Genomic DNA, 27,986 nt, shown 5'->3' on the forward strand with positions numbered 1-27,986 from the left:
AATTAATAAACTGGTGTAAGTAAAATTAAGAAAGAACAAGGCTACACCAATGCAAAACCTATAATTCTTTTATTGGACGAGTGTAGTTTCAATGCTCACGCTTGAGGGTATGCTAGTAAATACATTAAAAATGCTTGGAACATGGAAACTGATTGGCTGACGCTACTGTTTCCTATGAAGCTTTACAACCTTAAATCGGTACATGGGGCCATCATGGCCCTTAAACCAGCACTGCTGAAGCCACTGCCAAGTTTGCCATTGACTTCATCAGGTAAGAAACTGAGCCCTAAATTACGGTTTGTTCAAGAGCAAATATCAGATCTTCCTGGAAGAGATCAATAGTCTTTCTAGTTGGATTACAGCTGCACAAATGCTGTGTGGTCTCAAAACACAGGCAGTTTATCCTTTACAGAGAATGAGATCCGCAAGTTGGAGGAACTGAGGCCACCTAAGTCATTAGCTTTATTTGTCTGTTCTAAGCCAAGAATATATTACCAAGGGCAGATGGATGTTGTACAGGCACACATAGTGGAAACCAAATCCATCCTAAAAGCAGACTCCTGAGGAGAGTAGTATATATATTTACTGAAAGTGTGAGTGGCCTGACCTTTTCCTGGGTTTGCCCAGAGTAGAGCTCCTGGCTAGTTGTGTCATTGGAGACTTTTAAGGCAATATAAAAGAGACTCGCAGTAGGACTGGGTTAGGGTTCTGTTTTTATTGTTGGACCTACTCTCATTTTAATCAGGTATTGACGTCTTCCAGTGTTGTAAATACTTGGAATTCTCCTGTGCAGGAGGACCTTTGTAGCAATGGAGTTACACTGAGGGCTGTAACAGGTAACGCCAGATGCTGTATGTCAGAGACCTGATGCCACTTTCAGTACATTTTCAGCTACTAAATGCTGAGAAGCTGGCAGGTATCACGGGGTTGGTTCCAAATACACAATAAAAGACAGTAAAGTCTAGTGGATGTTGGAAAGCTTATACTGTGTTGCCACCTCATTTGGAGTGGCTGTGCTGGGAAGCAATTTATACAAAGTTGCCATGGAAAGAAAGTTGTATGTGTTCAGAATGGCTATATGTATATATAAAAAAAGATAACTGTGCATATGCCATAGTCTTGTGTATCATAAACATGTATGTCATAAGCAATTTTAGTTGGGGGATACAACTGCCAGTGCAGACTGAAATAATCCTCCAAAACTGCTATTGCAAGCACATGGGCTGGCATTTTATTTATTAGCTCCAGAGGGAAAGAATTATATCTTCAGCAGACAGCTGATGAGTCTTGGTACTTTTTTTTGTGACCCTAATTGCCCTTCTCCTGTAATCACTGACCCTCATCCCACCCTGTCCTTCCCCAAGCTTTCCAAGTGAGGTACACTTAATCTTTTTAAACATTTTGAAATGGGCAGTCATACTCTGTCATCCTGCAGACAATGAATTTCCACTGTCGATCCCTGCATGAAAGAGAGACAAGAGAGAGATGTTAGTGAGCCAGAACTGCAGAGGATAAGACTATGCAAGTAAGAATAACTTTACACCAGGTATTGTGGCAACAAAAACATCTGTTTTTCATTAGTTAACTTTCCTCTCAGTTCTTTGTGTTTTTATGGGCTGGAAGGAGATTAAATATGTCTGATAATTATAATTCCTTCACATGGTAAGGAAATCAGCTCTCTGAATAATTAGATCTCTGAGTACCCTTCAGAAGGCAATGACTCTTGATCGGTCCTAAATCAGCTTTAAATCAGTGACAAAGAGGAAAAGCAAGGTTCTGTCAAAAGTTATCGTCATGTGATTGTATTGCTCAGGAATGTGTACAAAGTAAAATACATGGGTGATTTTCAAGGTATTTCTAAGTATGGAGTAATCCACACAGCAAAATTAACTCTTTTTTTTTTTTTTTTTTTTCCACTACAAGGTCTTCTAGCTAGTGTCCTTTATTAAAAGACTATTGAATTAATCAATAGAGAGAGAAATTAAATTCACTTCTCATCCTTGATCTCCAGAAGTCACATATAAGTCTGACAGTGTTTATGAGTGTAAGGAGAGTTTATGCTCTCCCTGGTTTGTGAGTAATTGAATGTCTGTATTTTCTCTCAGGAGAGTGACACAATGCCTAACAGTCGCTAGTAGGAAACATGGCTGGAGCAGCAGGATTCAACAGTGGAGGCCAGCGATTTAGTGTCCAATAGCTGTAACAGGCTGCAAATTTCCACCTTAGCTTATTGGGTGCTAATTTTTCTCTTGACAAGAAGGCATGGGTTCAGAGGACCAAATGCTGTCCTGCTGCGGAGCAAATGTTTGATTTAGGCTGCTTGGTGCTGGCTAACAGGAGTTTGGATCTGATGTACAGTCCTTGCAGATGGCAGCTGCCATTTAAATTGGTAATGGGGAGTGCTCCAAGAGGTTTCTGAAAGTTTGGATTTTGCTAATAGTGATCTCCTAAACCTGAGGTGTGGGATAGGTAGTGCTGCTGGAGTGGTTCAATAGGACCTTGCTTTACATGACCTCTGCACAGTCCTGGTTTTCTCGTGGCTGGTCCAAACAGTGAGGAACCTGGTGCAGAACCTGCTATCACTCAGGGGTGTGCTGAGACACATGAGCCCAGATTTTGGCATTAACTGCTCTTATATGGTGTCATTGACTGGGTGACTCTCCTGGAATAAGATAAATTTGACTGTTAAGCTCATTGTGAGCATAAAGCATCTCATCTTAGCTTTCATTAACTGAGATTTTTTTAATTGGAAATTTACTGTGCTACTTCAGTTTATGCTGAGTGTTGTTTGGAACTGGGTCTGTCTCATACTCATCAGCAAGTCTGCGTTTAGTTATATAGTACCTATTTTTTTGTTTTCTTTAGGCCTTTCCTAGATGTTTTTTAATCATAATTGCCTCATAAAAGGATTACAAAAGGTTAATGAAATGCAACATTCATTTCTATTTTAGAAGGTCCTCATTTGCACTATATGCATGCTCTTCAAAGACAGTTATTACTCTTTTGGTCACTGACCTACCCAGAGAGACGCCCCCCTCCAAAAAAAAAATTAAATTACTCTCATGTGGATTAACAGGATTATGTGGGTCAAATTTAAGGTCTGGTAAACTAGCACCTGTTGTCAGAGAGACTTTTAGCTCAAAAACTGAAGTTAAGTAATTTTCCTAAAAAAGGATATTGTAAAGTTTTATGTCAAGTTATTTAAAATAAATGTATTTTAGTTACCTGAAGTAACAGCACACTTTAAAATATTAGAACTGAATTATTTCTGAAGTTGTAATTCAAGCTTGATCTTGCAGACACTTTAGCATATATGCACGTTTGATGGCCAATAGGTTTATGCATTTAATGACTTAATTTACCTCTGTTTGCATTACTTATGTTTGAAGTTAAGCATGTATGTCCAGCTTTTCAGGATGCAGGCTTTTACTTTTTACCATTGGTACTATGTATTTAATTTGATAGTTATCAGGCTGTTTCAGCTGTAGATTCCTTACAAGTTTCCCAGTGGGGGTGCAGATCCTGTCAGGAATTGCCTTGTGTGGTGTCCTCTAGAATATATATATGGATTTGCCTTTGCATACCCTTAACACTAGTTTATAAATCTCCCACAAATTGCTGATTTGATGCATTTTACTTGGCTTGGGGAGTCAATATTGAATTGTCACTGTTACTCTCCAGCTGTCATATGCTGCCAGATTTGAATTTTTAATGCTATAGGGAAAATATATTTTATCTCCAAGTATTGTCAAATAATCTATTTTCAATTCAGTTAAAAAATTCTATGAATGCCTATTCATATTGAGTTTGACAAAATCCTCTTTCTTTGGTCATATGAAACTTATCAGGGACATGAAATACCCTATAATTTAGCTCAGCTGAGCTTGTTAGATATCCAGCTTGTCCAGGCATTTCAAATGTACTTACTGTTGGGATATCTGAGTGTTGATCTTTCTTTCAGTGATGATGTCTGAGCAACTGAGAAATTATTGGCTGTTCAGATCACCCAAATAAATGGAACAGAGAACAGTTTTGTAAAAGAAATGAGCTTATGACAGAATGCATGTGCTGGTTTTATAATATACTATGCAGTGAAGGGCAAGCTGTGTCACCCACCAAACGTGTCTGGTAGCCCCCACCAGATTTTGTATATACAGTTGTATCTACCCCCATCAGATTGTATATATACAATGTGCATGTCTTTGTGGGCAGTTTCAGTTGTTTACAGCTGTTCACATGCCGTGTTTCCATCTCTGAAATTTGACTGTATCAGTCTGTCTAACTAAAAGATATTAACTTTTCCTGCGAACGCTCCCTTACTTATGTCCATAGGTCACCCTGTCTGTATCAGCGTTACCACCACACTCCCAAATGTGCTCCCAGAGGTAATTCGACCCCCTGCTAATTCTTTCCAGCTGCTTTTGTCCTGCTTTATAGACAATTGTTTTCTCCTTTTGACCCAATTGACTGAAAAATATAAAGATTAACCACTTCTAAAGTCTGTGCTCTACAGAAAAGCACTTTTAAAACTTCTGATGGTTAACAGCAACTCCTTCGTTCATTCCTGATACACGCGCATGGAAACTCACAGAGAGTGATTACAGAAGGGGAGGTGGGGATACAGTGTTTCTAAACTTTCCATGGCTTTTACCAGGGCATCATGTGCTCTCTCAAATACCTGTACATCAGCAATGATTGCAGTGATACAATGTCTTAGGGAGGATATGATTTCTGCAAGTTTATTCAAAAAGTCCAAAAATGCAGAACTGTTTGATGTGGTTAGGAAAGCTTACACTAAAATATCTTCAAAGGCTTTTTTTGGGCCTCGTTAGCTCAAGAGCATTGCCTGTCATGGACTAAACAGTATGGACACAAGTTTAGCATGCTTGAAAGTGAAAAGCAGTCTCAAAATCTACAGCATATTTACACAAAAAAAAGTTGCATGTTTGTATGCTGCTGGTAGACTAGGGCTGAGAATAGCTTTTTTTGCTCTTATCCTTCCTCAACCAGCTGCAAAGAACCATTTTGGATGACAAAGTTTGCCAGTTTTTGTGAGTGTATCACTCGGGAGAGTTACCGCGTGAATCTAAATTATGAACTGGCATAGCAAGAATTTTTTTCACTTCCATTCTAGGCAACACTAGTTGGTTTTAGTTGCTCTGGAAGCTGGAGCCCAGAAAGTTCCTTAGCACAGAAGAGTTTCCTAGATTGCAATTCTTAAAATATCTTCTCTATAGTTTTCCCCTGCTAGTGTTGCAAGTTCATCTGTGCTGTCACAGCTGTGATAGGACAAACTTGTTGGTGGTTTCTTTCCAAGTGCTGTGATCCCATAACCTGTGAGGACCATTACTCCCCATGTACACACCCAGTCCCTTGCTGCCACCCTGTTCTGGAGACTGTGTTAAGCCTTCAGCAGCCACAGACAGACTCTCTGCCATGGCTATAAGGAACAGGGATTAAGAATAGTGCTGGGGAATATTTAAGAGGAAAAAAAAAAACAGGACAGGAATGTCCCTTGCAAGCTTTTAAATTCTTTCTCCAAAGGGATGAAGAGATACCCTTGAGTCAATTAACTGTGAAAGTTACTCTTCTACTTGTAGAAGAGATAATTTGCAGACACAGCTTCTATTTTTTTAATAAACAGGCTAATGAATTTTAGCCAGAAAATTACAGTTATGGACCTGCAGCAGTGTGTTATGATTTTTGGAAAGGTGGTCTTATTTTAGGTAGTTTTGACTGATGGAATCCCTAGTGAACCCTGGCAAGCTGTGAGTGTCATTGACAAAAGCACCTCAACTCCTTTGAGTGTTATTAGAGACAGCTTGAAATGTTGGTGTGTTTGAAATCCTCCTTCTCTCTTCTCTGCCCCCTTCTCCTGTAGCCAGTCAAAGATAGGCCAGTGCAGTGCACCTTGCCTGGCTGGGTGTGTTGTGTTTGATAACAAATGCCTTAATATACTGGGCTGAATTGTCTGATAAAAAACATCAGCAAAGAAAGAGCTCACAGTTGACAAATTAGAGGCCAGCTTGAGAAGAAAGAATCAAGATCCCTCTCCCACAATCAAGTTTCAGTGACTGCTCATAGTCTCCTTTGACCTGCTCTGTTAGGATCTCTGTAGTCCCAGAGACAGCGCTGTGGGGTTTATGTTGTCTAAATTTTAAAACTGCATAGTGAAGAGGGAGAGAGACATATTTTTTAGCTGAGCAGAGCAATTATGAATCCATCTGCTTCTCTCAAGAGGATTAGCAAAGGTCAAGTAATAACTAGAACTGATCAAGAAAAAAAGTGAACTCATTTTCCGGAAAGGGATCAATGCACATCGCATTGCCTGAATTCTTGGTGTGGCCTCAAATCTGTTAGAATTGTGTTGCAATGGACTGGGCAGTTTACAGCATTCACATTGCAGTTTGTATGGTCTTATCTTTGCGTCCTGGCAGATTCCCCACTTCTCTGTAAAGGAAAGTGAGCCAAAATGGGTCCCTCATCCCCTGAAAGGACAAGGTGAGAAACAACACTGAAGATCTATTACACTTTCCAGAGCTCATGTTTAGACAAGCCTACCATTGCTATATTTTTCACTACTTAGATGGACATGGCAAATGATCCCCTTGTGCATGAAGAATAATGGATTGTGATCTTCGGTCCTCAGAAGTACTAGCCTGATGTCGAGTACCACAGCAGGGGATGTGTAGCCATGCACTGTTTGAAAGAAATAGAAAAGGAAGACCTTTTTTTTTTTTTTTTTCCTTAAATTTCCAGTTACACAGACGAAAAGCAAACCTGTCCACAGCAGAGAAAGTTGTGGTTGCCCCACGGATGTAATGGTCATAACTGTACATCATCATGTCCATATCTTCTCCATAGTGTCCTGGATATTCTGTTGTTAACCTTTACATTAAAGAAAAAGAAGATAATATGATTTACCATCTTAGAGAAGTAAGTCCAGTTGACTGAATGCAATTCAAATAGCTTTTTCCTTATTCTTTAAAAGTTTTTGTTTCTTTACAGTACCACAAATACAGTCTCACCTATGAGATTGCCTGTGTCTTCTACACAACTGATGTAGCTATTTCAATAAATTTCAGCAAGTTGTAGAACTGTAGAGAGCAAGTTGAAGTATTATATGTGTATACATCTGCAGCTCTGGGATAAAAGCAGCCTGAACAAGAATGTAAAGCTTGTCTACTACTTATGTCTTTATTGCAGGGATTTGCTCTTGCCTCTTGTGAATCTGTTTGTTTTGCTGCTGTAGAGAGCTGTAAATGTTGCCAAGTAAAATAACTACAAGCATTTATCCATTTATGAATTATATTAAATTAATGTAGCAATTAATCCCTTCCTCTTTGTTGTTTCCATTTTGCTGCCTAGTTTATAATGTAAAAATATGGGCCTGGACAATATTTGTACAGTGTATTTTATCTAAGAACCTCAAAATGCATCTGCACTTATTAATCAAATTACAGTTAGTGCTTCCCTGGGAAATAGGCAAGTAATACTGTATTTGGTTTTACAGATAATGAACAGATGCAGGAAGTGGCTGGGACTTGAACAGTACTTTATGTCAACATTATGTTAGAGGTCAGGAATGGAAACCTGGCGCCCAGTCTTTCCCTGTATTACAGCATTTTAAGTGGGAGTTGCTGGTGGAGTTGTGTCAGCTTCACTCCAAAACTGCAAAGGGTAGAATCAGGTTCCCTGTGAGGGAGCCACTGTCCATGTGGAAACAAGCAGCTTAACTTCTGTTGAGACTAAAAGGGTTAAGACGCCTTTACAGAAATGGTGACAAACATTTTTCTGACTTAATTCAGCCTAGCAGCAGTACTTGAACGATGCTTGAAGGTGATCCCAGCACAGCCCAGCCAAGCACTGATGTGCATGTTTACCTTTTGTTAAATCAGTAAGGTCTGAGTACAAGCTGAAATATTTTACTCACTAGGAATGTAATTATTGGAATGGTTTTAAGTTTTTAAAATTATATGCTTGGGGGGCATTTGGAGCCTAACCTAGTAACTGTTGGAGTGCTGTTGGAAACTGAAAGTTTACCTGAAAGCGGAGGGACTCTGGAATATCAGGCTGCTTTCTCCTAGAGCCATTTGTTATAACAAAAAAAAAATCCACTGAAGTTGCCACCACTCTATTTTAAATGTATTTTTCGTCACTTTGTTTACCCTTGTGCTGTTTACATCAGCTTTGTAAAGCAGATGTGACTTAATTCAAGGTCATTTTCAGCTTTTGAAAATGAAAGAAAAACATCATTCAGTTAGAACATCATTCCCAACAAATAATTATTCCTTGACAAATGAAAAATGGGACTGAGTGTGAAACTCAAGTGTAGCCTTATGACATCCCTAAGTCTCAACCGTCGACTTCTTTGAACATATTTTTCTTGTGCCTCCTGTCCTTTGGCCATAGCAATCATCAAACAAATTACTAGCTACAGTGCAAGAACACCTGTGCCCAAGTGGTTTTAAGAGGCAGAAGAGCAGGCCTGGTCACAGCATCTGTTGTCAAAGCTCTGACCAAGGGCCTGTGGATTTGCAGAGCCTTTGCAGTGCTGTGCTGTTTGTACAAAATGAACAGCAACATTTTACAGGTCATGCAGACAGCTGCTGCAGGCTGGGCGAAATAGAAGAAACCATGTACACTGGCAGTTGTTAGGATGGATAGGTAGGCAGAGTCATCAGTATGCTCTGCAAGTGCAAAAACTAGGGCCACAATTTTCAGTCCAGCCCCCATGAAAGTCCAGAACGAGACCACTATTGAATTTTAATGGAACTGGCTGTGACCCAGACAAAGAGAATAAATGCAAATACTACACAAATCTGTTTCTCGTGGCTTCTCACCAGTTAACTGGTGTTTTTTTGTGGACCAAAGATCATCACCTGAATGTGTTTCTGTCAAACCATGGCAAACCTAATTGATCTGTTATGATGATTGAAAGCTGATATTATAATTTTTGTTTTCAGGACACCTCCCCCTGTGCTCCCAAATACATATTTATTTGTCAGTGCCAAACAGTTAACAGCTCAGATTTGTATATGTTTTTACCTAGACAGCCTATGACTTGAATATCTAGCACAGCTTTATGACACATAAAAGAACCTTAATCTGAGCATGAGATGGTTCTTTGGTATAGGTAACTTGCTGAAAACCCTTTAGTTTGCAAAGAGATGTTTTGAGGCCCTTCACTCCATCCCCAGAGCTGTAATGAGAGCTAGATTATACTTCAGAAAGCCTGACCTCTGCTACTTGGTCTGTATTTTATCCATTTTCCTTACACAGAAATCAAGGCCTTGAAGAGGACTTTCTTGCATATCTGCATCTCCCCTCAGTGAAGCCATGGATCTAAGTCGGGGAACTTCACAGTATTTCTGGATCCATAGCCAGAGGCCAAGATAAACTGGGACTATATCTATGCTAATAGAATAAACAACACCAGAGAATGTTTCTGGGCACTATAAGCCAATTGCCTAGATGTGCAAATTATTGGAACAATCCCTGGGACAGTTACAGCCATGACCAACTAGCACAGTCTCAGCAGATACCTCGAAGGAAGTTGGTAAGTTACCACATGGTAGGTACCATTCCTAACAGGCAGGATGTGGACACACTCTTTTGGAGGGTGAGAAGAGTTTAATAGTGTGGCTGCTTCCTCTGCTAGAGGAGAGTCCCCATATTTAGTTTGCTAACGTATAGCCCACCTGTTTGATAGCACATCTTTGAAGACTCCTGGGTTACAGCAGGTTTTTAAAACATGTGGCATGAAGACCAGCTATGGACCAGGTTTTCATTTTGCATTCATCTGTCAACTGCAGGTTTTGGGGCTTTTTTGGACTATAATTATGACAAAACATTAAGGCGTGTGTTTATATATGTTCCACCAAATGTGTTTCATAACATCTGTTTGGCATTCAGCAAGGAAAATGTTCTGTAATCTTGACCAGCACTATGTGCTGGGCAGACAAAACTTGAGCAAAACACAAGGTTAAAAAGCTGCTTTCAGCTCTACTCAGAGACAAGACGGAGAAGTCAGTTCTTTGAACTTGCTTCATGACCCTTTCAATTGAAAAGTAAATCTGATTACAAGCTCCTGAACTCTATGAAGGGTCCACAAACCTTTTGTAGAAGCAGGCAGTGTTATTCTGAAGTGAATGGATGCAGCATGGAGCCTTCGTTTAGCTTCTCTCTCTTTTCTTTCTGCCTACTGTCATCTCCCCCTCCTCCTCTAACTTCTTCAAATTACCATTCAGCCTCTTAAGGCTCCTCTGCTAAGAAATGTTCAAAAAGCAAATATATGCAATTACCGAAAGTAAATGATATGGGGGTATGAGCTGCTCTGAAGTTTGTCTTGTAATGCAGACAGATGCCTACTGACTCCTTTTGTTCTGGAGAGAAAAATTAAAAATAGTGCTATGACAGCAATGTTCAGATTCACTTGGGTCTGTGTGGTCTGTCTGTGTAATTCAGTTCTCTTTGATGTTTGCTATACTCATTTATGAAACTGTTCCCTTAAGTCCATGCAGCTCAAGGTCATCTGGATTGCTCTGTATGCTTTAGAAGGAAATGCAGTTGGTTTTCCATATAGCAGTGCTCCATGGAGTTACCCAACCCTTCTCTGTTATCTTGGGGATAAGTCACACAAAATGTATCTGTACTGAGAGATGTTCTAGTGTTTAATACATAGGGATATTCAGTACTTGGTTTTCTCATCATGGAGCCATTAAAGCTCTTCTCAAAGTGGTCTGCCTGTCACAGGACAGTGGTTCCCTCATCATTTGTTGTAGTTTGGTGTGTAACCGTATCATCAAGTGTTTAACTGAAAATATTGTTTTACACTTTAATGCACATCACCTGTGTATCAACTGTCAACCATGTACCAGGGCCCTACAGATAGGTAATTTATTCACAAATGGCGTTGTTTACTAAACCCAGATGTGCACAAGTTAAGTTTGGGGAAGGACTCATAGAGGAGAAAACAGTGAGACCTTTAGCAAGTGGTAGTCTTTTCAATATGTATGATCTATTTGCAAGAATTAATACAGAAAACAGAAGAATTCAACTTTGCAAATACACTTCAGGTTGGCAGGTTAGTATCAGGTATATGATGTTTGGACACAAGAGTCGTGGACCACTTGTGGCATTGTCAAGAGAGGAGAAAACAGATAATTCTGCATTAAAGACTGGGAAAGAAAAGCTTGTGAGCAGGGGTGTAAGTGGTTTGGCATGTGTGGAAGAGAGCAGGAAAACCTGTCAGAAAAAAATGTTTTCATAGTTGGGTTTTTAGCTGAAATAGAGTTGATGTGGGATAGTTTATCCTCTGACTGGTTTGTATCGCCCCACAGATCCTCACATTTTTCTAATGTACTTTACTATAATCCTACAAATCTTGCTCAGGGTAAGAAACTTATTGAAAAAAGGCATTAAATCTTTAACAAGATTACTCTCGTTACTATTCTTGTCTGAGAGTAGTAATGTTGTTTATTTTCCATGGTGAAGAATTACTATGTTAGAGATTAATAGAAAACACAAAGTTACTCATTTAGCATTGAGAATAATGTTTTGTACTGATTTACAATGATCCCTAGCACTCTTTGAATGATTGACTTCAGAAATAGCTATCCTGAGTCTATTTTTTTGCCAATAAGATCAAGTCATAGTAATGGCCTTATGAGTATTGTACAGCCCATCCCTTAGAGAAGTAAATGGGAACTATGGGTATGCCTTGCCTTCAAATACCAAACAGGCAAAAGAAGTGAATCTTTTAAAATATCAAAGTCAGTCAGTGGTAGAGCTCATGGTTTCCTCTGTGAACTGTTGAATATACTTATTTCCTGCTAGTAAGTACATGTTTCAGAGTGCCTTACATTTTTCACTTCTCTTTCAACTACAGTGATAACAAGATGAATTAGTTCTCTTTAACCTTAATTTCCCTCTTTACTGCTGAAGTCTTTCTTTAACGACGCCACAGCCAAAAGGAGCTGTTCCATTTCATGAGGAAAACATAAGCTTTGACATTAACTTTCTGACCTTTAAGTATATGTGTCCCCTAAATGACCTTACTGTTTCAGATGTTATTTACAAGTGCTTCAAGAATACGGCTCTCCCAAAGACAGATTTTGGTTCAAGAGCCATAAGCCTGCATGCTACGTTCAGTGAACATGGGAATTATATGATCTTTAATCAATTTCAATTCTTCTTCCAGCTGGAAGACAGTAGCCATCCTCTTTTAAAAAACATATTACACTGAAAAACCAAAGAAGGCCTTAATAAGCTGTGTATAGAAATTCCTGCCAGTGCTCCCAGTATAATTCCAGATTACTGGGCTGCCAGGGAACTAGAGGTATCCTGGAGCTGCTCTAGATGTAAGCAGTTCTCTCATGTGGCCATGTCACACATGTTTTGGTATTGAGTTCAAACTCCAGGCTATGAGATCATAGATTCACCTAAACACATCACTGCCCTTCTGTTTCCCCTCTGTGTGAAAACCACAATCTCTCACAGGGCGGAGGAGCCAGGGGGCCAACATAGTGGGACCACAGTTCTTCTTGGAGGTCTGCATGAGCTAGTGCAATACAGATACAAGCAGCAGAGAGCCCAGGGTACCTTATGTGTGTTCGTCAAGATGTATCTGAAATAACATTACCCAGCTTTCAATGTTAAGCAAATGTGTTTCACAGAAGAGCCTGTTTTCACCACATCTATTCTGAGTTTACCCCTGGATCTGTATCTCTGCTGTTGGTAATCTCTGAGAAGCCTGCATAGGATCTCATCAGTTTCAATATGGCTTTGGTGGCAGGTTGAGTCCAGAAAACAAATAAGTTCTTTAAGCCTCATAACTCTTGGAAAATGTAATTGTTGCCTGGACAATATCACCATGACAGAGAGCAGCCACAGCTCCAGACAGACCTTCTGGCACTTGAACTGCTGGTTATTTGGAGAGGAGAAACAGTCATAAACAGTCTGTGCAGACTTGGAGCTGCTCTGTGACATGTGTTTGTTTTTGAGAGTATGGAGTCAAGCTTTCAATTTCCTGGCAAAGAGAAAGATCTGAGCTCTAATGGGACAACTTAATAACGCTGTGTCTGCATCTGGGATGGATTTGCTTCCTTCATGGTTTGAATCAGCACACAGTTTATTTTACTGTGGTAGCGATTCCTAGCCAGGTAAAATAATTGGAGCTTTTCTGCCTCCCGTAGGAAATGTTAATTATTTTCAGTATGGTAAAAATGTGCAGAATCCATGACAAAACTTGGCATGGTAAGGAAGGAGCAAAGTACTTGTAAAAAAAAAAAAATTAAAATAGCAAGTGCAAAACTATGAGGCTGGAGAAAATGTGTATATTTATTTGCAGTATGGGCTTACTCTACAGGTAAACTGGGAATTAATGGTGAGAAGACGAACCGTGAAAGAACTGCTGGGCTCTAAAGAGAAAGATGCTACCAAGCAAAGTCCTTAAGCATGTATTTGGCTTTAACCATATTCTTAAATTAAGCAAAGTGTTTAAGTGTGGGTTTCAGTCAGCATGATGGTGTCACAAATTAGCATTCCAATACATGTTAGCAGGACTCAATAAACAAGAATGTTCCAGCTGTAAAAAAATGGGTCAGATTCTAACAAACCATTTGCATGGCTCATATACACGGGGAAAACCTGTCTTTATTCATTGTAGGGGGAAGACCAGCTTACTTCAGGAGCAGTGTAGTACTGAAGAAGAAGAGCCAAGAGAAACCATGCATAAGGATCAGCTGCCTTACTGCTTTTATATTTGCCAGAGAGCCCTGAAGGAGGAAGAGATCAAATACCCAAGGTGAGGGCTAATTTAAAACAAGGTTTTTGTTACACCTCAGTATTGACAGTTTTCTTAAAAATGCCTTTCTGCCCATATTTGATTCAATAATCAAGGATTCATTTCACATTAAAATTCAAGGCTGCTGAGAAATTCTGCAATGGAGATTGTCTTTGAATATGGATTTTCCTGTGTGTCATATATGATCCATGAGGCACTGTAGTTGTTACGTATTTTCCTGGTATTACTTTTCCACATAGTTATATACTAATAGATGCCTTTGCATGAAATTCAGCTGCTTCTACCAAGAACCAGGAGTCAGCAGCATATTAATAGCTATTTTTCCACATATAGTTTATTGACAGCTAGTTTCTGGAACAGAATGAATACCGTTTAGGTTAGGGAAGAAACTGTAATAAATTATGATACTGCATATGTGCATGCATTTTTATTGTGTCTTATATGCATATACATTTTGAGGTTCTACCCTTGGTAGCCCAGAACTGCTTTGCAGATGGTTTGGTAAACACAGTCTCTCTGTCAAATGCATCTTAAACAGAGTGCAAGACACAGACCAGAAGTGTGACGTCTGAACAAGATTTTGTGACAATAACTTGGAAATGGTGATGGAAATGAAGTTGTGAGTGTGACCTCCTGGGCTTAGGGAGTGGGAAGCTTAGTGTCTGTACACTGAAGTTTCACAATTCAGACAAGTCACATCTGTAATAGTAAAATTGGATCCAAGGTATGGAGTTTCACACTACCACATTGCAATTCATGTTGTTTATATCTTAGCATAACAACTAGTGCTCTCCCAGACACTGTTTAGGCAAGGCAAAGGGCATAAACCAGAAAATAAACCATTCCTAGCAGACAATAGGCAGGAGGCCACTGTTTTGGAGAGAAAAGTTTAGCTGCATGGTGTGGGCCCTGCAGCAGTAGGAGTCCTCCTATTTGGGACTGCAGGACAAGTCTTGTGAAAAGGGACCACAAGAGATCTCTGGTACAGTCTTCTGCTCAAATTAGGGTAACACCAGCTGTTCAGGGCTTTATGCAGCTGAGTCTTGAAAACCTTCAGGAATGGAGCCTGCACAGCCTCACCAGGCAACCTGCTCTACTGCCTCACTGTCCTCATAGCAGAAAAGGTCTTTTCTTTACAACCTTCTGAACAGCACTCCTGCCCTCAAGCGTATCAGCTGTTCTCCTCAGTTTGGTGTCATATGCAGACTTGGTGAGAATGTGCTCTGTTGCCTCCTCAAAGTCATTAATAAAGATGTAAAGCAGGATGGGTCCCAAGGTAGACCCTTATTTACAGTGCTCTGCTCATAGTGATCACTCAGGCAGGGTATCACACTTTAACCACTACCTTCTGAGCCTGTTAAACCACCAGATTTTACCCATTTAGTTGTCTGTCCATCCAGACCATAACATCCTGATTTGGATAACTGTATGTACAAAGAACTTGTATCTACCTTGCAAACTCCGAAGGCAGAATGAGAGCTTGAAAGAAATTGGAAGAAATATATTGAAAGGAGGCACTTCAAAGAGCAAGGTCAAACAAGGTTCTCAAATAGAAGAAACTGTATGAAAGACTGTCCAGGGTGAGAGTGGGCATGGAAGTGTCAGGACAGGCCAGTAGCTTAAGCAGAATCGCAGAATGTTAGGGATTGGAAGGGACCTCGAAAGATCATCTAGTCCAATCTCCCTGCCCGAGCAGGAACACCTAGATGAGGGTACACAGGAAGGTGTTCAGGTGGATTTTGAATGTCTCCAGAGAAGGAGACTCCACAACCTCCCTGGGCAGCCTGTTGCAGTGCTCTGGCACCCACACTGGGAAGAAGTTTCTTCTCATATTTAAATGGAACCTCCTGTGTTCCAGTTTGAACCCATTGCCCCTTATCTTATCATTGGTTGTCACCAAGAAGAGCCTGGCTCTATCCTTGTGACACTTACCCTTTACATATTTATAAACATTAATGAGGTCACCCCTCAGCCTCCTCTTCTCCAAGCTAAAGAGACCCAGCTCCCTCAGCCTTTCCTCATAAGGGAGATGCTCCACTCCCTTAATCATCTTTGTTGCCCTGAGCTGGACTCTCTCCAGCAGTTCCCTGTCCTTCTTGAACTGAGGGGCCCAGAACTGGACACAATATTCCAGATGTGGTCTCACCAGGGCAGAGCAGAGGGAAAGGAGAACCTCTCTAGACCTACTATCCACCCCCCTTCTAATACACCCCAGGACGCCATTGGCCTTCCTGGCCACAAGGGCACAGTGCTGGCTCATGGTCATCCTGCTGTCCACCAGGACCCTCCGGTCCCTTTCCCCTACACTGCTCGCTAACAGGTCATTCCCCAACTTATACTGGAACCTGGGGAGCAAACTGGGTTCAAGATGGAGTGGCTGAGCCTGGTAATTCAGGGTACAAAATGGTTTTATAATGAACCCATAATCAGAAGCTATGTACCAGAAGATTTTCACAAGCCAGGTGACAGGTCTTCCCAGAGGTTTCACAGCTCTCCCCTCCCAGAACGTGAGCACATGGGATTTCTGCCCTGCTTAGGCAGAGAAATACTTTGCCTGCCTTTGAAATACTGCCTTTTCTGCATGGAAAAGACAGTAGCTGCTGAACTGCATAAGGCATTCATTTCCAAGCATAGGAAATGGAGTGTTGTCACTTTTGGAAATAGAAGGGCAGAATAGGAGTCAGTGTGCAGCTGGGATGGAAGCACAAGACATCAGTAACCCCAAACATTTACATTAGGATTTGCATTTCCCTGAATGCCAATTTGCAAGGCAGAGACAAAGTTGTTCCCAGTTGTCAAGACAACATCTGAGGGAAATAGAACTGTCAACAACAAAAGAGGTCAGAGAAAATTTCTGTTGCCTCTCTGAAAATACATGCAATATTTAAGGAGTAAAAAGATTGGAAGAACTCTGTAAAAGTTAGAATGAGTTTCCCTCAGAGGGAAGAGCCTGGGCAGGTATGTAAATAAATCCCCAGGCAGAGCACATCTGTAGGCAGTGTGAGCTGAAAAGGGGGCAGAAGAATGTTCAAAGACTTAGTTACAGAGTTCCTATCATTGAAAATATTTAAAAATAATAATAATAAAACTCCATTTCTTTTCCTTCTGGCCGTAAGGAGATTGAAAGATGCAAAGCAAGGCACTGCTGTTGTGTTTGGCTAGTAGCCAGCCAGACAAGTAAGACCAAATGGCACGGAACAGTTTGGACGTGTCTCAATGGGAAGTTTACTTCAAAGCACAGATTTCCCCCCCTACCCCATCTCTTCTTTTTCTTTTTTTTTTTTTTTTTTTTTTTTGGACTGCAGGCAGGTTATTCTTTTTATCAGTGACAATAGCTGGATCAATAGCCCTGACATGTAAAATCATGAGTTCCCTTACACAGAGCGGGCAGGAGCAATATGAGCTTTCTCTGTAGTTTCCTACTGTACTTCTATATCAATTTTGAGAAACCACATGTGGGGACACAGGGATGCTCAGGATGTGCAGCTCATTTTTCCATAGTCTCTGTGGGGTTGCCAGCACCAGTTGTGATGCTGTGTTAAGGTGAGGCCACATTTTTTTTAGGTTTGGCCTATGATCAGTAGTTTTCAAACAGCCTTGAGAGAAGGAGCAAGTTGTATGCACTACAAATACAAAAACACCAAGTTGTCAGCCAGAGGATATTTTTTCTGAGGTAACTGGCAGTAAATTCACTCTCGTAAGTCATGGTGGCACAATTACGTAGCGCAGAGATGGTCCAACTCCTATAAGTGTGCTAGATTTATCGTGGGAGCTATATCACCACCTTTGAAATGCCATTCCACTTTGGAGATTCCTGTCGTGGTTTCCAGCATAGCGAGGCTGCTGCTGGTACCCAGACCTGTTCATTTACAGCTAGCTACTGCCTTGTGCTGTTCGGTGTAACTGTGCTCTCATTCTCTTCCCTTAGCCATGGATCCTCAAGAATCCTGTTCGTAGACTGGAAATAACTTGCTTAGCCCCATAAAACACATTTAACTTTTTCTCAGACAAGGTTTTTGATGGGTCAGGCAGCCAAAGGCATTTATAAGGACTGCTGGAGAAGAGGCTCACAGGTCTGCTTGAACTCACCAGCATGAGTATGGGCATCTCCGGCTATAGCGGCAGCAGTAAAACTGCCATTCACGGTCAAGCACAGATGGAAAATACTGGCTCTGGAAACCAGCCACCAGCCCATTGTTTGAGCAGGTTTGATACCTAAGAAAAAGGAGAAAGAACACATAAGGAAAACATGGTATTAGATTCCCTGATATTTTCAAGAATTTCTGAAAACAGGATTAAAAATATTGATTCAGGGTGGAAGCTAAGAGTTTGGCTTTGTATTGAGAAGCACTGTGTGCACTTGCTGTGTATTAAGTAGCCATTTTGTATTAGAAAGCAGCAGTAGTTAACTAAAATGTAACACAAATGTTAACACATTATAAAACTATTTAAGCTGGTTTTAAGTATTTAATCATTCCAGTATGCAGGCAAGAAGATTTTTCTGATGTTGACATTCTCAGCTGTTTGCAAATCATGAGACTGACTTCAAAATAGTCCATTATTACTTTTATCTTTGACCATTGGTATTTGAGCATTTGGGGCTCACCGAAGTAATTTTTTCAACTGCTTCTCTACAAAAATGAAGCTTTAGAAAATTTTATATGAGAAGTTCAGGAATTTGTTTTGTTTTATTTTATTTTATTTTACTTTATTTTACTTTATTTTCCTTCTCGATTACACATCTCAAGGAGAAGTCATTCTTAATTCAAAACACTATAGGCTTGTGATGAAATTGTGATTTGATAAAAATCACATGAGGAAAACTGAGACTCAGATATTATGAAATTATAAGGCTCACATAAACTTTATGACTGGGTTTTCAAAGTCATGCTTTCTGTGTACTCAGGAATTCTGTCTTACATGTAAATCAGTGCCTTCAAGTAGAATAGACATGGTCTCTAAGCCTGCAGATAGATCCTTCTCTTTCTGCACGAGCATCTGGACACTGATACCCAAATAATTTCAAGTGATAATCAGTTTGAATAGTTTCCTTCTTGGAGACTAAAGATGAGAACATGAGAACAGAGAGTGCATTAACTCAACTGTTGAGTGCTCATTCTCTCAAGCACTCTCCTGGTGTCATTGTTTCCCTATTGGAGAAAATAATAGGAATTCAGTTTCTTCTATTTACTTTTCTTTCTTTTTCCTTCATCAAGGAAAACTGGCAACCTAGAGCTGTAGGAAACCTTCCTTGTGATACCATAAAATCAAATACATTGATATATCCAAAAGACAGTTTCAGAAGTAACTTTATGATTAACAGATACCAATCTTTTTCCCTAGGTTCGTTCAGTGACCTCATGGTTTATTTTAATGAGCCTGGAGTTCCTGGAAGGGAAAACACATTGTCTAGCAGAGTTTGTGTTTGGAAAGTCATGCACTTGTGTGTGCAGGTGTTAGTGCTTGCAAAGCTTGAGGCTCAAGTGTTTGTAGGTAAAAGCTGAAAAACTGACCAATTTTGACCAGTGCAGGGTTGAATTCCTCTGCCTTTTGGCTTCCTCCTTTGAAGCAGGACTCTCTTCCATATGTCCCCTCCACAGTGTTCTGTTGTTCAGACAAGATTATTTACGTTTGTTTGTGTCCCCGCATCCCCCACGTTGCTGGGGCTGCACAAACTTTCTGTGCTTTGTGAGGCTCTTCTGAGGCCCTTCAGAGGGAAGCGATGATGGGGACTCTTGAGTTGCTATGGTATCACACCAAGTAAGACAGTCTGTCTGGCACTCTGAGGATTTCAGCAGGACTTTGATAGGAAGTTGCTCTGTTTTTTGGCACATAGGCCGTGGGAACATATGGCTAAGTCTCTGTGTAAACATATTGGATAGCTGCAGATGATTGGTGTTATCCTGATGAAAGAAAGGTTGATAAACAGAAATATAGGGAATAGTTGTACCTGTTGCAAGATGAGTGCTTTTCTGTATTAATCTGTGTAAAACAGAACCAGTTCTGTGTGTCTTCATCTTCTGCCTCTACCCCTTCACCAGTCATATGCATTTCTACTGCTCAAGTCCTTGCGCCCCTGTGGCACTTTCTAGCTCTTTTGCATAGGTGCGATAGTGGGAGCATTTAGTTCCTCCTTTTCCTTTGCAGTTCCTCTCAGAGGCCCAGCATTTCCCTGCTATTTCCCATCCTCACTGATCAACATCTGATATTCTGGCCCATACTTGTCTCTGAGGGAGGTTCTTCCTTCTCCTTTCTCTCACTCAGATTCTATCTGGGAAGTCCTGCCCCCTTTCCCACTGTCTTTCCCCTACAACACTTCCTACTTTCTTGACACCTCTACATAATAATACACTTCAGTTTTGATGAAAGGATTTATCTTGAAAGAGACATCACTGATGCACCCTTCTCACTATAGCAGATTGAAAAATTCTAGCTAACAAAACACACTCATGTTTACATGTGTACATACTTGGGCACTAAACTTGGGGAAGGTATGGTTATTTTTGATCCTGATTCTATCTTCTCATGAAAAGTTTATTTAAAATAAATAAATTTATTAAATGGAGGCTATAACTGGCCATCAGTCATGTCTTATAAATTGCAATTTTATTTTAAAAACATTCAAAGTAAAATTTGGAATATACCTTTAAGCTCACATTAACTTCTACCTCTCTACTTGTCTCATACAAAGTCCTGCAGTCTGTTATTCAAGCTCAATATTGGGTTCAGCTGAAGAAAGATAATAGTGACATTGAAGTACTTTTCTTTAGCTTTGAGAAACACACAAGATTTTTTTTTCGTGTTCTTTCTAATTTTCAAGTCAAATCCAGATATTCCTGAAAAAATTGAAGAAAAGTTCTCAGAAAGTACTTATTTGTGAGCTTAAATAAAATATTTTCTTCTGCTTCCTTTTTATGGTTGGCCTCTTTTCTACAAGCAGAAAGTTATTTTTCCAGGGAAAAAAACAACTCCTCCCCACACACCTTTTTAGTAAGATGCTCTATGCACTAACCTGAAAACAACACTTAATATGTGAGGATTTCTTTCTTCTCTGTTAAATTCACTACTCCTGTCACAGCAAATCCTGCAAATGAGTATAGTGAATAAAAAATTTGATTTACAGCCAAGTAAATAAAAACGGCATTTTCACTAGGCTCACTCTGTAGCACTTTCGTTATATGGATAATTTGGTATTCAGAATTAATGTCGTTGGGTTCTCCTCACTCATGATATCCTGACATTGCCAGGAAGACAGGAAGATACCTCTTAGATTAATGCAGAAGAGCATGAGAAACCAGCTGGGACTGTGTGGGATTAAACTTGGAGATGAATATGTTGTTTTGTTTTTTCTAGTTGGCTCAAGATGCGATGCATGAGGAGTTGCCTTTTGGATGTGGTACTGGGAGAAGAGGAGGTGAGCTGTCTGGTAGATGGAGGAGTGGAAAGATTGGTGGTGGTGAGGGTCAGGTGCTGTTGAATGGGAAGTTGCCCTTCTCTTCCCTCATTTACATCTGTTGGAAGCGACTGCAGCATTTCACAGAAGGTAAGTAAACTATACAGCCCTATTTTGTGTAGAGTTTTGTATAGTAATAGCAATATGCTGGCTCAGAGTTTTCAGGTCCTGTTGCAGTTGCTATGGAAAGCCTCTCCTTTGCCAGACCTTCTTCTGATCTGGCTGATGAGTGTTGTACAGCTGAGTTCTGTCATGGCAAGCAGCCAAAGTGTGCATCCATGTTATCTGTTTGGTTCAGGTCAGGACTGCTTTTCTTGTTCACCAATGAACATTTATCTGAGAGACCAAACTAGAGCTGTTTTAAAACAAACTTGCTTAAAATGCATATGTGGATTTTTGGCCCATACATGAACTGTTTCACCCTACAGATCCACATAAATTTTACCACATTACTTACAAACATTGATATAGCCTCGATGACCAAGTGTGTACCTCGTTGACTCAACAGTTGCCTGCCAGGCTGAAGGCAAATATTGCTTGCAACAGTATAGTGTTTTGGACAATGGCACCAATTTTGGTGCCACTTCATAATTACACCTACATCTTATGTTTGTTCTTTGCTAAACAAAGCCTGAGAGTGTTGTGTGCCACCTAATGCTGGAGCTGTGTTGTAGACCTGTCTCCAAGGCCTTCCGTCCCTCACATCTGTCAGGAATTATCTGGATATCACTCCCTGAAGCTCTCTGGAAATGTGCTGAGTCTGACACACAGCTTGGCAGTCACTGGATCATGCTGCATTAAGGGCTAGTTGTTCCTTATAACAGGGTAACCTGAGAGTATCATTCTATGTACTTCAAAAAAATCCCACTGTTTTGCTGTGGAGCAGATGGCTCCTGTGAAACTTGCATCATTAATTACTTTAAAGCTCTCTCTCTGGAGCTTGTCACAGCAGAATGGTTCTATATATTACAGCGATATGTCAGACATGGCAAACTGACCTGATAGAAATAATGCTGCCTGCTTTCATCCACAGTCCTCCCTGCAGTGCTTAGGGAGAGGTGACCTCACCTCACACAGCCAGTAAGAACATGGTTAGAGTGTAGGAGGCATTTTTTAATGAGACATTAGAAACATTGTTTTACTAGAGCGTTGTTTCACCAAAATCTGTTACTTTCAATATCCAAAACTTCACTTCCTTTTGATACAGCTGTGGAGAGGAGGCCCTATCCTGCTCTCCTGGGTTATTTTGTGGGGTGTCCTTCTCTGTGTAGTTTCATTAGTTGCATGATGAAAGCTAATTTAATGGTCAGTCTGTTAGAGATGTGCAAGGAGAGATAAGTGGCTGAGGGCAGGCTCAGGACTCTTGAAACACTGGCACTCAGAAGACGGGAACGACTTTTTGTGTTTGATTAGGCCATGCAAGTCTCCAGTGGCCACTTATACGAGGAGTCTCCTCTATCTGTTGTGGGGTGTTGAGATGTGTTGTCGTGATTTCCACATGCCAAAGGCAACCTCACTGTCATCTTCAGCTATCTTTTCCTTTCGTTTAGGGGTCAGTGATTACTTTCTTTCCCTTCCCTGCCCAAAGAAAAGGCGAGGCCCTAATCACCCTGTTGATTTCTTCCTGACAGACGCTGATGAGGCCTCCCTATCTACAGAAATACCCCTCGTCTCCTCAGATGCTCCCACTGGACTCAGTCCATTGCAGCTGTGCTAAGAGCTTGTAGCCCTATCCCTTTAACACAAACCTAGGCCTTTGAAGAAAATTAACTTGTCTGCATAAATAACACAAATGGGAGCATTTTGAAAGGGCGGCTTCATTATTTGGTTTTGGTAATACAGCCTCAGATTTGAGACTTGGCATTAGTCAGAGATTGAGAACAAAACTGGTTCCTTGCAGATGTACTGGGGTGTGCTGCCAGTGCCTGAACAGGAGGCTCCTGCAGACATTCCCTTTGCTGATAAGTCTGTCTGTGCATCCAGTTTGTGAGAAACAGGGTTGTGTCCCTACTGTATGTGTATGCTTGTGTACTTAAAGAGAAGGCAAAGGAGAGTGAGAATTGGAGTGGGGAAGGAGAATCTAGATACGTTTTTTCCAAGTCCAATCCAAACACTTTCTCAGAAGTCTAAACAAGGAAAAGAGGCAATAAACATGCATTAAATACCACTTGGCTGGAAATGTTTCTGCCTTATGCCTTATGTGTAATTGGGAGCGTACTGGGGATATGGCATGATTCCATCTGTATTATGGGGTGTAAACTAAACATTTCTCCTGGAGAGAAGAACTGGTTTTCTTTGACTTGCAAACTTTTGTTTGGTTGTTTGATCCCTGTTCTTTGATACTTTCAGGCAAGAAAAACAGTTTTTCTTAAGTACCTTATTCAAAGACCAGTCCATAGAGACAACTCTGGAGTATTCAGTGAAGCAGCGAAGAACAGTCTCAGCGGTAGTCACTCAGACCTTCCCTTTTCTTAGGTGGTGAAGTATTTATCCAAGGTCAAACTTCCTCCAATACAAATGGAGCTAAAAACATAAGCTTTATTCTATCTTAAAAAGCAGGATTCCTTGAGATGTTGCAGCATGTAAATAATGATGGGTGTGCAGAATCGGGGGATGTCCTGGAGACTTATCCATGCTCCAGACATTCTGCTCCCAGTATTGAATAGCATCTTGGTTAGCAGATAGCCTCTGCAGAGTCAGTAGGGCCAGAAGTAAGGTGTTGTGACAGATAAAATAAAGCCTTTGTGCATATAGTTAACTTTAAATATATACATAGATTAATGAAGCTGAGAAGGCATCAGTGTTCTTTTCATCCAATCTCTTGCCAGAATTCTCTCTGTGGGTCTTATAACATGTTCAAAGGTTTCTCATGTCCATTCCGCAAAACATAAAAGAATGTGCTTTCTTCAGAAGTGCATGTACAAATATGCTTAACTTCAGGGATGTGTTTATTAAGTGAAGCACCTATAGTTAGATGTATTCTGAAATGTCAGTAGGTAACTCTAGGCAACTGTCAGAGGTGATTTGGCTTCATGAGTCTGCTTCTGAAGAGAGATGGGGTGCCCCAGAGGGCAGTTTTTAGAGTAGCTGTTTCTCTCCATTGACTCTGGAAGGAGGCAGAGTTCATAAATAAGATATTGTGATTAGATGTCTAATGTGGATTTGTGTCATAATCCTTTCTCTTGAATATTTTGTTTTCATATCTGTAGGGTGCAAAGTCTTAGAGGTTTAATCCTAGAAGCCCATCTAACACCTAGTGTTAGTGTAGGAAGCAAGCTTACCTAAACCAGCTTTGCCAGTGATTCTCTCCTGCCCTTCAATCCCCTCAACTCTCCCATTCCTATGCTTCCCACATCCGTTTCTGCCATTTGCCCTCCAGTGCTAATGGCCTGAGAAAATAATGAATTTGAGACTCTTTCTTCTCTCTGCTTTATACTCCTACTTCATTTTCTCTCTAAAGCATTTATTGTTTTATTGTCTGTTCTACAGAAACCTCTCTTGGGCTTGTCTCTGTTGTGCAGCTGCACAACAGTCAGGAATGGTGTTTTGTGAAATGCCATAGACAATTTGCCAGAGGTCATTTTTTGGTGTTTCTGCCAGACTGGAGTTTCTGGGACATGGCTGAGAAACTGGAGGGAATTCGGAAGAAAGCTGTTCATATGGTCAGTGCTTGCTTAGGAGTTTTGAAATAGAAAACTTCCAAAGGAGAACTAGAAGAATGGAGGTGTGTTCAGCCTGAGAGTAAAAGCATGGGTGAAGGTGCATGGGTGAGGGAAAGGCATAGCTGCTACCTATTAATAAGTTAAAGAGATTTTATGAAGGATGCAGTGTGCTTGTTCTCATTACTCAGTGAAGGCTGGGAAAGGAATAAAAAGCCTCAATTACAGCAGAGGAAATGTAGCTTTAATTTTAGGAAAAAAACTTGGCAGTTTTGTAGTTATTAGCAGTACAAGCTGTTAAGTCTCCCTGGATGTCATATACAAGGCGAAACAAAACACCCTGCGAGGCAGAGCCAAAGAAAGAATAATAGAGTCCATCCTACCAGGATAAGGAATGGACTAGTGAGTCCAGCAGAGTCCTGTGCCAGCTGACATGAGAATGATGTGTTGCTCGTGAGCACATTGGTTCATCAGGAGCTCAGCAGGGAAAAAGAGGTGGCCAAACAGGAACTAATGGTACAGATTGTGACTCGTATTTGTGGTCCCATTTGATTACTGAGTTAGAACTGGGGGTGGCTCCAAGTAGCAATGAGCTGGGCATGGAAGAGAGCAAGAAAAGAGAGGCAGCTATGAGAAGTAAGGCTGCCAAGAGAGAACGTGTGGGATTGTCAAAAGCCTCACAGGCTACATCTGTGCTGTCACATTAATGTGAGGTTTGAGTTTGCACTCAGATGCTCCAGGCTGTTTGCTGCTGGTCCACACTTTCACTTCAGTCTGGGATGAACCTGCTGGGTCCTGGGGCAGCAGCGTCTGGGCACAGTGAGGGACATGCTGGCTTACATCAAGCTTCTGTCCATGAAGATGCAACCAGCTCAGCCCTGGGTGCAGAAAACTGCAGAACACAAGCAGGCAGAGCTGGCTAAGATGTATGGAAATGGCTCAAGTAATTATGAGCACAAGTTCACCTTTGCAAAGCAGTATGTGTTCCCTAATCATTTTGGTGTATTTCCCCCTCCTCTCAAAATGGAGGGAGGGAGGAAGGAAGGAGGGAAGGAGGGAAGGAGAGAAGGAGGGAGACATATAGATGTAAGTATGTTGGAAAAGTGAGCTGGGGAAAAAATAACTAAACTCCAAAAGCTAGAAAAGAGAGTGAAACAGAGTTAAACACATTGAAGAGGTCTTGCAAAAGAAAATAATTTGGAGAAAAGATAGGGTTGGCAATAGGAAAAATGTAGGCAAGTAAAAGGACAAAGTAAGAAGATTTTTTAAGAGTTGAAGGAAATGAGAGTCAGATAATACACTGTGAATGTAGTCATTCTAAGCACACAGAGCATGGTAATGAATGTGGTCCCATGGCTAGACAGCAAAAGAAAACATTCTGTATAGAACATTTTCTGTTTTTGAGAACTGAACTTGAGCAATTGCTTCCAGTGATTTTTAGAAAGAGAATAATAATTTTATTTTGAACAATAGAAATGTCTAATTCAAAATTACTGTGCAGTAAGTAGAAATTGCATCAATGTATGAAAAATGAAGAAGTCATCCAGTATTATCAGTGTCTTCCTTCTGCTTTTTTTTTGCAGCCCTCCACCTTTCTTTTCAGTTCTTATTCCAAAAAGTAAGTATAGGGTCAATCTTTTTTTCTTTAGTAATTGCATCAGCCATAGAAATGTGTCACGTGGTAAATGAAAGAGTATGAATAATTCAGAACAATTTTTTGAATCATTTAAAAAGCAGAAGCTTCACATTTCATTATTAACCTGTTCCCATAGAACATGAAATCTACAAAAAATCACATTGTAATTTCTGGAGCAAAACCATTTGAAACATTTGAAAATATTGTTGAGTTCATTCTATTAAAAAAAAAAACCAAAACAACACTTCAAACTCAGTTTTCCAAAACTGTGATTCATGAAAAAATCAGAATATCATTAAATACTGCGTATGTGCTACCTAAACATGAAGCACCACACATATTTCCAAAAATTATTTTGGCCATAAAATGTGATTACTTTTACTTCTAAGGCTGATGTAAAATGTAGCATTTAGCTAACCAAAACATGATCTTCTGCTATCATTATCATGCATATATGTGCCACCATCATCACTTGTTAGTGTGGATTTTTGGCTCCTGTAATACCAGCAGGACTGAAAAACAGTCTTTGACTGGGCCTAATCCAAAAAGCTTAGCAACAAAAACACAAAGAGAAAAGCCAGTGCAATACAGAAAATATATTTTTTTTTTCTAGTGATAAGAGCAGGAGGTTGGAGTGAGGAGTTTTACAGTTTGTAACCAGGTTTAGTCACCGATACAATGTGTAGTCTTTCAAGAGAAACTTTATCCTCTCCTCACTAAAGGTTCATGCCCCTTTTTCTTCATCTGTGAAACAGCAATAGCAAGATTGAACCATTTTGCAGTTGAGATTGTGAGTGACCAAGCAACACAGCGTTTCTAAAGCGCACTGAGACCCTCCAGCAAGAAACTGCTACAGAGGAGGCAAATGTGATGCTGATCACCCCACATGCATGCATTGTGATTAATGAGTCTCAGGCAGCCTTTCAGGGCAGTGAAGCTGCTGGTTATGATGGCATTAATACCCGTTTGCATTGGCCAAACTGCAGTATTAGCACCCACATTCCACGGGGGGTATCAGGGCTGTGCCCTCCAGGGGTGGTTGGGGTTCTCCTACCATTCGGTTCCCGCCCTGTTGATCTCTTCCCACCAGCACTCTGTCGGCTCACCAAGGCTCTGGGCCGCTGGCATGCAGGCGTAGTTCCACAGTCTGTCGGAGCCTTCCTTCTTGCTGAAAACACTCCTGATGGCCACAATCACCTGCCCATGCGGGCACTGGAAGTTGAAACCCTGGCGGTACACGTTGACCCATTCATCATTATCTCCATAGTTATAGGGGCCGTAGGCGTAGTCACCGTACTGGCCCCATGCCACGGTCACCAGAGGCAGGAATACACAGAGAAGGACAAGGTCCATCCTGAGGATGTTCCTGGCTTAGAAATGCCCCACTGGTTTGTTGGGCTGGCCCTTTTATATCGCCTCTAACATTTGGCT

At 40.7% G+C, this 27,986-nt stretch overlaps 1 protein-coding gene across 1 annotated transcript; it reads right to left on the bottom strand.

The window, feature by feature from the left end:
- Window positions 1–50: 50 nt before the first annotated feature.
- DPT (dermatopontin) lies at window positions 51–27,955 on the bottom strand. Its single transcript, XM_065829328.2, has 4 exons — window positions 27,610–27,955; window positions 17,897–18,022; window positions 6,781–6,888; window positions 51–1,459 (listed from the first exon to the last, which is right to left on the bottom strand). The coding sequence occupies exons 1-4, from the start codon at window positions 27,906–27,908 to the stop codon at window positions 1,393–1,395; spliced, it is 600 nt and encodes a 199-aa protein (XP_065685400.1). The 5' UTR covers window positions 27,909–27,955; the 3' UTR covers window positions 51–1,392.
- Between the last annotated feature and the right edge of the window lie 31 nt (window positions 27,956–27,986).

Source organism: Patagioenas fasciata, chromosome 1, assembly GCF_037038585.1.
Source record: "Patagioenas fasciata isolate bPatFas1 chromosome 1, bPatFas1.hap1, whole genome shotgun sequence".
NCBI lineage: Eukaryota > Metazoa > Chordata > Aves > Columbiformes > Columbidae > Patagioenas > Patagioenas fasciata.

Bases quoted from the DNA above. Each gene is read 5' to 3' on its own strand.
- DPT (XM_065829328.2), bottom strand. From the start codon at position 27,908: ATGGACCTTGTCCTTCTCTGTGTATTCCTGCCTCTGGTGACCGTGGCA. The intron at 18,023-27,609 runs GTAGGAGAACCC...CCTTTTTCTTAG, and splicing joins AACAGGGCGGGAACCGAATG to GTATCAAACCTGCTCAAACA. The intron at 6,889-17,896 runs GTGAGTTCAAGC...TTTAATGTAAAG, and splicing joins AGATGCCCATACTCATGCTG to GTTAACAACAGAATATCCAG.